Below are 13320 nucleotides of genomic sequence, written 5' to 3'. Positions count from 1 at the left end.
GCGGCTCCTGGGATTTCTCCCATCTCCGCGAATGTTCTATGTATCGGTGACAGTACCCTGTCAAAGCCAGAGATTTAGAAGTGTGTGGGTCATGAGTAGTGTTATATGTTGAGCCCATTGTTTCTCCGGCTTATTGGCCGCCAGGCCCCTAATGGGACCAGACGTTGCCCATACCTCGCCACGTGGAGGCTAGCCGGGTGTTACCATTGAGTCAATTGTACTCTGGCAGGTCCTGCCACTTACTTTCCTGGGATTTTAGTGGCTAGGACCTAAAATAAAATTGGAACGACCGCGGTTGATTTTAAATCACTTACATTAAAGCACTAATATGGGGTTTGACGCTGAAAGCCTGTTTCTAAAGTGCCTAAAAGGTTGGGCGAAAATTTTTGGTGTATTTTAAATTTGGATGTGTAGGGCTATACGCTGTGCAAGAAAAAGTGCTGGGAGGGGAGAGTGAAGGCTGGGGGGTGAAATAGGAAGAAGAGGGTCGATAGGGTAGGTGACCCCCAATTTTTCAATGAGGCATGCCCATGCCCCACCAGAATGAACACCGCATATTCCCGGAGCAACATGGCCTTAGTTGCTGATGCTCCTAAAAACCAAATAACAAACATAACAATAACAAGCGGCCGACTCCTTCTAAATCTCTACAGCCCTCAACCTTTGCAGCGGCGTACTTATCAGTTGAAGATGTAGATTCTAGCAATGATGCTCGAGAGGTAAAGCTTACTGACGTTATGCCTGTCTCCTCTTTTTTGTAATTTTTCCTGTGCATGAGATATAAAAAAATTGAATAAATACAATAAATAATTCTATTTACATGTTCGTCAAACATTTCTTTTTTGATTCAATCAATTCAGTGAGCACAGTTGCGAGTGCTACACAAACATGGGGGAAATTCTGACTTATGTAGCGTTCCACGGAATGCAACCCTTACGTAAGTCCTGGAGTTCCTGTAGTAGGTGGTTACTGCAGAATCAGTACCGCTACCGATATGGCCATTGAGAAGCAACACAAACAGCTCAGAAATATGCAAACAGGCTAATATTATAACAAGAAAAACCTGCGATTCTTCAACTGCAAGCATAAATACTTACCTTTAGTTTCCTCTGGTTCATTTTGGAAAATGCCAATCTTAAAAAATCTAAACGTGGGTTATTGGGACTGCCTTCCTCCAAAACAATCAAGTGCTGCTCACCACGACACAGTGACTCGTGCTGTGACTCGTGCACAAAAAGTAGCATTGACGAAAGTCTCTAAAAGAACCAAGAAAGTGATGACTTTGAATGAGAAAGTGCAGATTCTAGATAAATGTTGAGAAGAGCTCATATATGCGGCTGTAGGCTGCATGTTTGGTATCAACAAAAGTACTGCATGATACATAAGGAAAGAAGAAACTGAGATCAAGGAGGCAGTGCAAACTGGTGGAATTCTTCCTGCTAAAGAATGTGGCTTATGTATGTGATAAAGTGATGTTAAAAATGGAGAATACTGTTCATTTGGATCAAAGACCAGCCAAGAAAAATTTGCTTCTGAACATTGTAATGATTTCCACTTTTCAGGAATGAGTTATGTTCAACGAGTTCAAACAAAAGAAGCAGCTTCCCAACACAAAATCACTGGTTAAAGAAGCATTGCAAGATCATCTAGACAGGACTGCAGTAATAATTCAGACACAGCATGAGGAGGTGATTATCCTCTTGTATAAGACAATGGTGCGGCCACACCTTGAGTACTGTGTACAGGTCTGGAGGCCTCATTTTAGGAAGGATGTAGAGTTGCTAGAACGAGTACAGGGAAGGGCAACAAGACTGTTGAGGGGAACGAAGGGATGCTTTTACCAAGAAAGGCTTAAGTTCTGCAAATTGCAGCATCTGGAGACTTGGCACCTACGAGGTGATCTGATTGAGGTATATAAGGCCTTGAATGGATTGAACAGGCTCAATGCTGATGTGATTCTTCCTCTTGCTCAGATTACAAACCTGAGCATAAACTGAAATTGAGGAAAGACAGTGTTGGAAGTTGAATTGTCATTGTGGAAGTTGATAGCTTAAATAAATCAAGGAAGAAGTGGACAAGCTTTTGGATTGAATGATGGGTGAAATAGGAATTTTTTTTTTTTTTTTTTGGCTGATGCTATATAAGCATTCTTTCTTGCACACATGCCTCTACTAATGCTAATGTTCCTGAAAACAACAACTTCTACATCGAGGCCTCGTTCTCGACGTCAGCCAGTCCTGTTTCTTCTCTAGCCTCTGAGACTCCTGCTACTGAGGAGAACTGACTCGTGTGGTGAATACCCTGGTGCATGCCTTGTTCTTGACTGTAATAAAATTTATACAGTATTTTTGAAACATGGGTCTAAAATGTTACTCATTATTGTTAAACACAATTAAAATCTTTTAAATGTATTTAAACATTTTGCTGTTAATTGTAAATGGTTGCATGTTTAGGCATACATAGAAAACATCTGGGGCTATTTGGGTAAGAGTATAGATTTTTGCGGAATTTCACATTTTCACGGGAAGTGTTGACACATAACCCCCTAGAATGTGGAGACTTTTTAACTGTATAACTGCATCCTGTATGGACATGAATGATTAATACATCAAACTGATCTGTACAATACAATATTCAGTACTGTGTCTGTTATTGCCCTGGCTTAGGAATATAAAGTGCTTGATAACTAATGATTTGACCTATTTCAATGTACGTCAACTATACATAACATCATTTTATATATCTGTTAAAAGCATTAAACACTTAAAAATGGCCATTTATTCACCGTTTTGTGTGCTTGCTCTCATTTACATATGTTAGCAGGAACAAAATGGTGAATGCATGACTGCCTAAGGTGCACTGCCTTTACCATCCATAAAGTGATGTTCTATACAGCTGGACATTGAAAGAGGTCAGCTACCAGATGGTCAACACGGTAGATTGCTATTGGCATGGGCCATGATGCCCGAACAGTTGGATGCTGTGAACAGTGTTTAAAAAAGGGTACTTAGACATATTGGCATGATCAGAGCTCAGATTTATTGACTAGGTTCAGGAAACAGATCTTTTGCAATATTCTCGATTTCTAACATTATAATGCCATCCTTTTCTGTGCTTGTAGGAACACAGTTAGCAGATGACTGCATTTTGACCACTTGTTCTCATCTGTTTCTGATGCCATTCCATTGTTAGCTCCTGCAGTGGTGTGGGGAGAGTGTTGCTTGGGACAATAATAGTCTTCATTAATAACGAATTATGTTTTTTGAGATCCAGTGATGGTCGTATGCATATCTGGAGATGCACTGGATACAGAGGTAATCTAACCTACATTCAAGGTTGGTATACTGGGCCAACACCTATAATCATGGGATAGGCTGCCATCATTTACAATAGCCATTCACCTCTGGTTGTTATTGGCAACCTCTTTACAGCAAACCATGTTGAAGCCATTCCAAATGCTATTTTCCAGCAGGACATTGCATACCCATCTATAGCCGTTATGTTCTGACAGTGTCTGCACGTGGATGTGAGTCCTTGGCCTGTACATTCATCAGATTTGTCACCTGTCGAACCCATTTGAGATGCAATTGGATTTTCACTAATCTCCCATTTAAGCGAATGAAAGCCAGGTATGTTGCCTTATTTCTGTCTCTCAGCCCATTACCACTGTTGATGAATTGACAGCACAAGTGCAAGAAGCACAATTTAAGAAGCAACTAAGATGATATTTGCCACCTATCTACCCTTTTGGGCCCTTCTGTTTCTATTTGAAGCCATAATTTTATGTTAATGTGCACTGCATTTTGGCAAGTAAATAATGATGAATTAGTATCTTTAAATCTTTATCTTTATAATCATTTCTTTATCTCTCACTTCACTTATTTTGGGCTCAAAGCATGCACTAGTTTTAAATTTTGGATTATTATTAACTGAAAACATTGAGACCCAAAGCCCGACGGGTATGCATCAGAGTTAATATAAAGTATATAGGTATTTACCTGTGATCAGTATGGCTGTAGGTTGTTGCGCGAAAGGATGTGCAAGTTGCCGCAAAACTAAAGTTAACCAAAAATTAACAATTACAGTTAATAAAATTTATTTTATTTACTTGAATTATTAATTTAGGACAACCATAACTTAACATGGTCCTTGAGGTTGTCACAGACATTCTCTCAGATATGCCAGACAACCTGTACTTGCTACCTGGGAGTCTAAAACGCTGATGGAACTGATATTCGGGTGACACTCAAGTCACGTGGACCCAATTTCGGCGAAGTCCGGATGGTCTGTGACAGCCAAATCCTCTGCTTGCACCTTCACGATGGTGAGACTGTTAGTAATCCTGGCTATAACCTCCATGCACAAGTACATGGTGGGTGACCACCCAGGTGTGAACCAACGTAAGCAGGGGTCGAGGTATGGCTCCCACACCACATGGAGGAATGCCACCCCTCTATGTTACCAGGCAGTACTAGGTGGTAGATGACTCTCATCAACCGGTGAAATACCACCACTTTGCTTATTGGAGGCTTGAAGTGGTGGTTAACCCATGTTTAGTCATGTATAATCATGCTACCTCTACTCTGCCAGATAGTGACCGGAGGGAGTTCGAGTAGTGTATGCGGGGAGCATTATGTCAACATTGAGCATTATGTCGAGGCCACGTTATGTCAAGGATCTGGGTATATTCTTACCACATGTACGCCATATCCAAAAATTTCATTACTTCATATAGCATGTCCCATCCACTTTTTCTTACTATTGAATACACCATGAATTGTCAAACTAATAGAGCAAGCTTATCTGTGAAAAGATCTAAACCTCCCAAGGACTTCCTAATTCATTTCACAAATATACGTGGTCTCAATTCTAATCTCAACGATGTCCATTTCCACTTGCAGTCTGCCAAACCCCATGTACTTTTTCTGACAGAATCTCAGTTATCGGTTGATTCAACTACTGCTCATTTCAGATGCCCAAATTATTCGCTGTATGATTCCTTTCGCCTTAAAGGTGGTACTTGTGCATATGTCCGTTCTGATATTCCCTGTCAGAGACTTGGCAATTTGGAATCTCCTCTCTTTGATCTTCTCTGGCTTAAAATCTCTCTACCTCATTGTGTCAAATTCATCTGTTGTCTCTACCATTCTCCCAACTCCACTAATCACTTCGAGCTCTTTGACTTCCTCTCTTTGCAACTTGACTTTCTCCAGTCCAACTTTCCTAACAGTGAGGTAATTTTCCTTGGTGATTTTAATGTTCACAACTCCAGCTGGCTTCCGTTTTCTAGTCACACTGACTCAGCTGGTTGAGATGCTGAGGCTTTTGCAATTACTACTGACCTTGCACAGATTGTTCATTTACCTACAAGAATACTGGACAATCCTAATCATACAGCCAATACACTTGATCTTTTTCTCACAAACAACCCTTCTAAGTACACGGTCGAAGTGAGAGGTCCTTTAGGCACTTCAGATTACAACTTGGTGATTGTCTCTTCTCCAATGGAACCTTTATCTCATGGCTATTCTCAACCTCGTGTTGTTTGGCATTACAAGAATGCAAAATGGGATGACCTGCGAGACTTCTTTTCTTCTTTTCCTTGGTCGGATTACTGTTTCAAAACTTCTGATGTCAACGTTTGCTCAGATTGTGTCAGTGAAATTATTCTAGCAGGAATGGAATCCTTTATCTAAACCTTGGTTTTCCAATAAATGTGCTAAGGCTGTCCAAGAGAAGAACGTTGCATATCGTAATTGGCTTGTTTCTAATTCTTCAGTTTCATTTTCTGCCTACACCAAAGCTCGCAACAATTGTAAAACAGTTATTAATCAGTCCAAACTAGAGTTTGAACAGGCTAAGAGAAGAAAACTTGCTTCTTGCCCTAATGGTAGCCGAGCATTCTGGTCTCTTGCCAAAGCTATTGGCTGCAAATTTTGCCCATCTCTGCTCCCACCTCTGTCCAAACCAGATGGTTCTATTGTCACTTCAGCCAAGGATAAAGCTGACCTGCTAGCATCCCATTTTTCTTCCAGCTCATGTATTAATGATCTTGGTAAAACACCTCCCACCATTCCCAACACGCTCCATTCAAAGCCTCCTGTGGTCTTCAGTCAAAAGGATATCAGAAGATTTTGATGAATCTTGATGCTAAGAAAGCTCCAGGTCCCGATGGTATTTCTCCACTTGTTCTCAAAACCTGTGCTCCTGAACTTACTCCTATTCTTTGCCGCCTTTTTTCACTTTCTTATTCCAAAGGTGTTTTTCCTTCTGCTTGGAAATTTGCTCATATCCAGCCAGTTCCTAAAAAGGGTGACAAATCCCTCCCATCCAATTATTGTCCCATTGCAATTACTTCTACTCTTTCTAAAGTAATGGAGAAATCAATTAACCGCCAACTCTTAAACTACCTAGAAACTTTCCGTCTGATCAACGATCGCCAGTATGGATTCCATCAGTGTCGATCCACTGGTGATATTCTGGCTTATGTTACCCATTCATGGACTAATTCAATGGAAAGGTTCGGTGAAACACAAGTAGTTGCTCTTGACATCTCAAAGGCTTTTGATGGTGTTTGGCATAAAGGTCTTCTAAACAAAGCTTCCATCTTATGGTTTGCCAACTGTTTTTAGTAATTGGTTATCCAGTTTTCTCTCTGATCGCTCACTGAGGGTGATGGTAGATGGCTCTCTGTCTTCTAACTTCTCCACTAATGCCAGTGTCCCCCAAGGTTCAGTTCTTTCCCCCACTCTTTTCCTCTTGTATATCAATGACCTTCTTCCATTGACTGGAAATGCTATCCATAGTTTTGCCGATGATAGCACATTGCATTCAACTTTCCATTTTGAGAAACCTTGTCCTGCTCAATCAGCTTCAACTTCTCAAAAATCTGCTACCAATTCCTTAAATACCGACCTTCAGGTAATTCTCCAGTGGGGCAAAGACAACTTAGTTGATTTCAACCCTTCTAAAACTCAGTCTTGTCTTATATCTCGCAAAAAGGATTCTTCTGCTCCTATGCTTATGATAAGTAACACTCCGATTTCTAGGAAAAACGATATATCTCTTTTGGGGATTACCCCGACTTCTAGTCTCTCTTGGCACAAGCACATTACAAATATTGCTTCCTCTGCATCTAAAAAACTTGGTTTTCTCTTTCGCTCTTGGCGTTACTTTTCTTCCAAACAGCTGCTCACTCTGTATAAATCGCAAATCCGCCCTGCCATGGAATATTGTTCCCACATCTGGGGTGGTGCCCCCAAAACCTCTCTCAGGCTTCTTGATTTCATTCAGAAGAGGGCAGTTAAGTTAATTAATGATTCATCTCTAACAGAGTCTCTCCACTTGCTTTCTCATAGATGCACTGTTTCTGCTGCATGCCTCTTCTACAGATACTTCCAATGGCACTGTTCTTCTGAATTGGCTTCTATAATTCCCACTCTCTCTTTCAAAACAGTCTGAACCCGTGCCGCCACCAGCCAACATCCATTTACTGTCCAACTTAAACCCAACAACTTTTCATCTTCCTCATTTATTCATTCAACTGCCGTTTTCTGGAACAACCTTCCTTCATACGTATTTCCTGAAAATTACAATCTACAGAAGTTCAAGTCCAATGTCAACAATTATCTTGTTTCGTCTTCTCAACCTCTAACCCAAGCACGGTTCTAAGTACTATAGGTTCTAATACCTCTCGTGTTTGGGGTTCACATAAAAAAAAAAAAAAAAAAACAAAACATGAGTACTTTCAAAGCAAAACTGTTATTGTGACCACAGAAACTGGTATACCCATGGCATTCTTTTAGTATGGTTATCTATCTGCTTAAAGCCGCCAAGGAAGTAGCAGAGAGACTGCCATTGTGAAAGAAAGTCACCTTATTTTATATTTTATACTTTATATTTTTATTAACTTGATCCAATGTTAATAGTTAACATGGAACCATAGGTGATCCAACAACTGCTATTACAACTACAGCTAGCCAGTTAGTTAGGCCTTAATTACCGGTAATACTTCCCGCAAAAAAAAAAAAAAAAAAAAATTCCCCACCACTCTCAAACCAAAACTTATTGGGATCTTGACCTAATATATCAATGCGCGTATAATGTTTAATCGTTCATCTTACAATAGCATTAATGCTGCATAAAAACATTGTTCGAAACAAATATAGAATATTGGCCTAAAAGTAGTGTTCAAAAACACACACACGCACATGCAAACAGGAAATACAGCTGGATGAAGAAATTAATACAAGATAAATTTTGCTGTTTAGTGTACCGGGTAAACATTTTCAAATATCTTAAAGAAGAGGGTTAGAAGTATTGTTGAAAGTAACCTTGGGAAGGAAACCTAGTGATGTTTTGGGCCAAACAGGGATGCTAGGATAAAATATTCACACTAAAAAAAGTATAGAAAAGTTATGAACATTTAACAAGAACCTTTATTTAGATTTTAATGCTCTTGAAAAAACATACAATAAAGTACCTATTTATCTATGCATTTTGAAATTTTAGAAAAATATGGCATCAAGGATTAAATTCCAAGAATAATAAAAACTTCATGTAATGTGGTAAACTTATAGTGAGGATTGAAGCAGACATTGGAAAATGCCCGTCTGTGCTGTATTTCCACTTTTTATGGTTTACATGGAGCATTAAATAAAAAAATTCTTTACTAATAAAGGTTAGTGTTGAAGATATAAAAATTGGATCATCATTGTATGTGGATGATATTTTGCTATTAAACAATAGTATTGTTGGGGACCTTTAATAATCACTGAATAGGCGTTGGTTGTAGAGAATTTGACAAGAAACTTTAGTTACATAAAAACACAAGTTATGCAAGTTGAAGGATAGATAACCAAAATGTCTAGCAGATTTTTAATTTTCTGTATGTAGAAAGTCTTGAATGAAAATGGATATTATGCTTGTAAGTGAAAATAGAATAAGTAAAGCAATCAGGGTAGGAAGCCAGTTAAATTCATTTGGAGCAAAAGAGAAATTAAAAGACAAAATTGTTTATAAAACAGTTTTTAATTCTGTAGCAGATATGCTGTTCCATACTGTCATCCCCCCCCATACATTTAAATTTAAATATTAAAACAAGTTAGAATTATTGCAGCGTGAATTTTAATGCATGTTCAGTAATCTTTTCAACAGATCCCTCTTTACGGTTGGGGGGGGGGAGTTTTTTCAGAAAAACACACATGGATACAAAGAGCCAAATTGTAATTTGCGTTTTTTTAAAAGAGCAGGTTGCTGGATGAAAAGGCGAATATTAAGGTAAGGTGATGATAATAGATGATTTTAACCATTGCATATAGCAAGAGAAATTTAAAACAATGAAAATAAGCAATAAAACACTATTTTCAGTGTATCTTAAATTTGGTAAAAAATTCCAGTAAAAATATATAAATTTATTACAGTTTTACTTGTTTTGGTAGTTTTGATGCACTGACTATTTAACAACAAAACTGAAATTTTTATAATTAAAGGAAAAAAAATAAAAAATTGTCTATGACAGATCCCCATCCAGTAGGATGTGTCTCATTTAGGTGTGTGACGGAAGGGTTAAACTGATTTGCTTGGAAAATTTGTAATAAAAATACAAATATATTTCTCTATAAAAATATAAATTTGTAAGTAAAAGTATCATGTAAGCTAATTATTTAAATCTTTAATTTATATATCTATTTTATTGGATCAATACTCGGGATTTTGGGGCCATATCACAAAAACTCTGAACTCTGATTTCAAGGCTGTATCACAGAAGTGACATAGCCTTGAAATCCTTAGGGTGGGTATTACTTATTCTTGCGCACAAATATCAGTCGCAACTTTGATAACTGTATCCCATGAAAAGTCAACTGCTTTAGTTAGCTGTTCATAAACAAAATATAATTGGCCCAAATTGTGAGAAAATAAAATTTATGGAAATTGTAACATGGTTGGAGAGCAACAGTGATAAAGTATAGTGCTTCCATTATTGACAGTTATAAAGTCTGCCATTTAAAAAAGCATCCTTAACGAACCCACTGGCTCAATCCCGCAAGGTGGGATTGAGCCAATACCAATTGTAAACTCTTTAATTGGAGCCATGTTTCAGTATTGTGTATTCATTTTTTTTAAATTGATTACTAAAACTTAATGAACTCAAAATAGCATTTTATTTCATTTTTAAAAACATCTTTTATTTGTATACTTAGATTCTTAATTGTCATATCTTTTTAAGTTAGCAAATTGTTAAGATTTTCAGATTTTTTTTTTGTGAAATGTGCTTTTATTTGCAAGTGGTATCTTCGGTAAGCTTTAAGAGAACCACAATATTCTGTATTTTCCAGGCAGTCTGTACTAAAATTTTATAAGGAAGTTTCTGGCAACAGGCATGTCAATGAGAGTCAAGTTGTTGATCTATATTTACAGTGGCATAACATGAAGATTATTGTACAATGCTGTTCTAAACTTGGAACTTTGAATATCAAACTTGCTTGAAGATCCTATTTAGTAAGTTTAAAGCTTCACAGTATATGGGCAACTTTTGGCTGGAATAACTTAACGATTTCAGTTTTACAGGTTTTTTTATAGTTTTTGGCTTTCTTTTTTAATACTAGTTTGAGAAAATTATAAGGTCCAGTGCAAACTTTGCATCTGACCTTTAATAATTCAAAAATTATTATTAAGTACAAAAGTACACTTCATAATAATTTTAAAAAATGCAAACATACTAAATTAAAAATAAATAAAAATGCTGTATTAATAAACAATATAAAACACCTTTTCTCTCACTATTTAACATCGTTCCTAATATATTTTTTTTTCCAAAATTGTTTTTAAAATATTGTGTATAAGAGTATTATTATGATACTCAGTTATGTTGTTTAAAAAATAAATATTGCATTATTTTCACAAATCATAATTGTGAGACAATATATAGGCAATTTAATTGGGAGTGTAATTATCACTGATGCCAAAGAATACTTAAGAGAAAGCCTTTTCTCTTACAACATAGGCCCTGAAAAGAATATTAAAAGACTATTTGATGCTTTTCGGGGCCAGTGGAGCCGAAAAGCCTAATATAGGGTTCAAGGATCTTGTCACAAATCTTTACCTTTTGCAGTTAAGGTGTAAATTTTTATAGGGTTGTTTGTCATGCTGCTTCCCTAGATAGCATGACCATGGATAGTATTGTTAATATTTATTTATTTTTTATTTTTTTGTTGGTTTGTTTGTTTGTTATTTGGTTTTTAGGAGCATTAGCAACTAAGGCCATATTGCTCCGGGGATATTCTGTGGTCATTCCCTGACCTTTCTGCACCCTCCATATTTAGTGGTCACGGGCTCGACAGGTGGGCCCCTGCCCACCTGTCTACAGAGGCACCTTTTTTGTTGGATGAAATGCTGGAAATTGAGGGAGAGGAATATAATAGATGAATATGTGATTATCCTGTATGCATTTTAAAATATGCAAACAATGAAAAGTGTGATAAATTGCATAAATCATAATTATTAAAACACCATTTTAAATTCAGCAAAAAAGTTAAAATTAATTTTATAATAAAAAAGTAGTGTGATATATTAGAGCCTATAGTATGCTGTGTATGGTGTATGTTGTTCATGCAGAGAGAGATTAGAAGCCAGGATAATTGTTGATAGTAAAATGTGATCTTGTCTAAGAAATGTGCGTGTTGTTGAAAGTGAGCATAGGAGCAGTAGACTCTTTTTTACAAGAAATAAGACAATGCTGCATTTTAGAAGGACTGAAGTTAATTAAAGTTTCTTCCCCTCAATGGAAAATTGCCTTGAAATCAGCATTTATGAAATTACAATTGAGATATTTGAGTAGTTAGTTCTTTTGCACAGATCAAGACTTCTCAAACTAGAAGGTAGAATGTAGCATACTCTCATCATTAAAACTATATTGGGGTATTGAAGAATTTGTAATCTCACCACAAAGCAGTGGTCTAATAACAGTGATTGTGTATTATTTTTCAGTATTGTTCCTCAGAGTTGCTCATACTTATTTCATCAGTGCCACAGTTCATTATCTCACCATTATGGAATGATTTGTCAAAATCTGAAAAAAAAAGAACAAAACATTTCTTCGGCTGATATTCTTAATTTATTTTAAATTTTTGTCCAGCCAAGTGAAAACTAAGTTTAGGTAAACAAAGTCTGAGAGGGCCAGATCTGCTGAGTAAAGTATATGCAGCAGCAATTCATATCTGTAATGCATTTCAGCCATTTTGATTGCTGGTATGTGATTGGGAGCATTGTTTTGGTGAAACAAATACCCTTTTTTCAGCATTCTTTTTCTTTTAAATTTGATGTTATCTCATAATTGATGTAATAGGTTAGCATGGTATAAACCCATTATAATTCACTGTTGTTATTCCTTTGGAATCTCTCAAGACTGATAACATCACCTATGAAGCTATTGAAACTGTTTTTACCTTCATTGGAGTTGAACTCAGATGTTTCTATTGTTTGGATTGCTGTTTTAACTCGGTCTGATAGTGGTGGATCCATGTCTTGTATCTGGTTACAAATCTTGCTGAAAATTTTTCTGTATGTGTTTTGCCAACAGTTCTTAACATTTTTTTCTTACCATACTTTTGATCAGGTATCAGAAGCAGCACAACCCATTGATAAACCCAGTAATTTTGTCAGAATGTTTTTTATCCATTCATATCATATGCTTATAGCTTGCATTATATTGTTGGTTGATAGTTGGGAAGTCTTCCATACCAGCTGTACATTGTCAGCATTTTCTTGGCAATTAGCCATTGCTGATTGCACACTGTAAGATTTATCCCCTATGCTCTGGAATTAGGGGAAATGATTTGACTGATACAGCAACTGAATTAGCAATTCCTAGTAATCATCATGGCCTGTCAGTTGTTGTCGTTGTTATGGGAGTTTCTGGCGCAAGGGCTACTTTGGCCATATTGCGCCTAGGCCTGTCAGTATCCTATAAAGGCATACAGGCAAATGATGCACAACAGGATTCATTTGTAGTGTGAGCATTAGCATTAGTAGAGGCATAGGTTGCAAGAAAGCAAGCTTATATAGCATCAGCCAAAAAAAAAAAAAAAAAAACCTTGCCATTTCACCCATCCATTCACTCCAAATGCTTGTTTAGTTCTGCCTTGAACTTATTTAAGTTGTTGACCTCCACTATGACAAATGGAAGTTTGTTCCAACTATCAACCACCACCTGCTGGCTAAAGACAAATTTCCACACGCCTATTCTATTTTACAACTGTCTTTCCTCAATTTAAATTTATGTCCCATCAGGTGAGTAATCAGAGCAAGAGGAAAAATCAC

At 37.1% G+C, this 13320-nt stretch overlaps 1 protein-coding gene across 8 annotated transcripts in view; it reads left to right on the top strand.

Annotated features, from left to right (window-relative positions):
• LOC150079127 (coiled-coil domain-containing protein 102A) overlaps window positions 1–13320 on the top strand; it is a 267304-nt gene that overhangs the window by 29938 nt on the left and 224046 nt on the right. For 7 of the 8 annotated variants that reach the window (XM_090383724.1, XM_090383725.1, XM_090383720.1 and 4 more), the window contains exon 3: window positions 10338–10500. The exons of the other annotated variant lie outside the window; for it this stretch is intronic. In XM_090383724.1, coding sequence (XP_090239850.1) covers window position 10500 — 1 coding nt within the window. In that variant the 5' untranslated portion in view covers window positions 10338–10499. The remainder of the gene's footprint in view (window positions 1–10337; window positions 10501–13320) is intronic. 8 annotated transcript variants of the gene reach the window in all.

Source organism: Mastigoproctus giganteus, chromosome 10 (assembly GCF_048544385.1).
Source record: "Mastigoproctus giganteus isolate SK-2022 chromosome 10, ASM4854438v1, whole genome shotgun sequence".
In the NCBI taxonomy this organism is placed as follows: domain Eukaryota; kingdom Metazoa; phylum Arthropoda; class Arachnida; order Uropygi; family Thelyphonidae; genus Mastigoproctus; species Mastigoproctus giganteus.
This window is presented reverse-complemented; position numbering and strand designations above follow the sequence as displayed.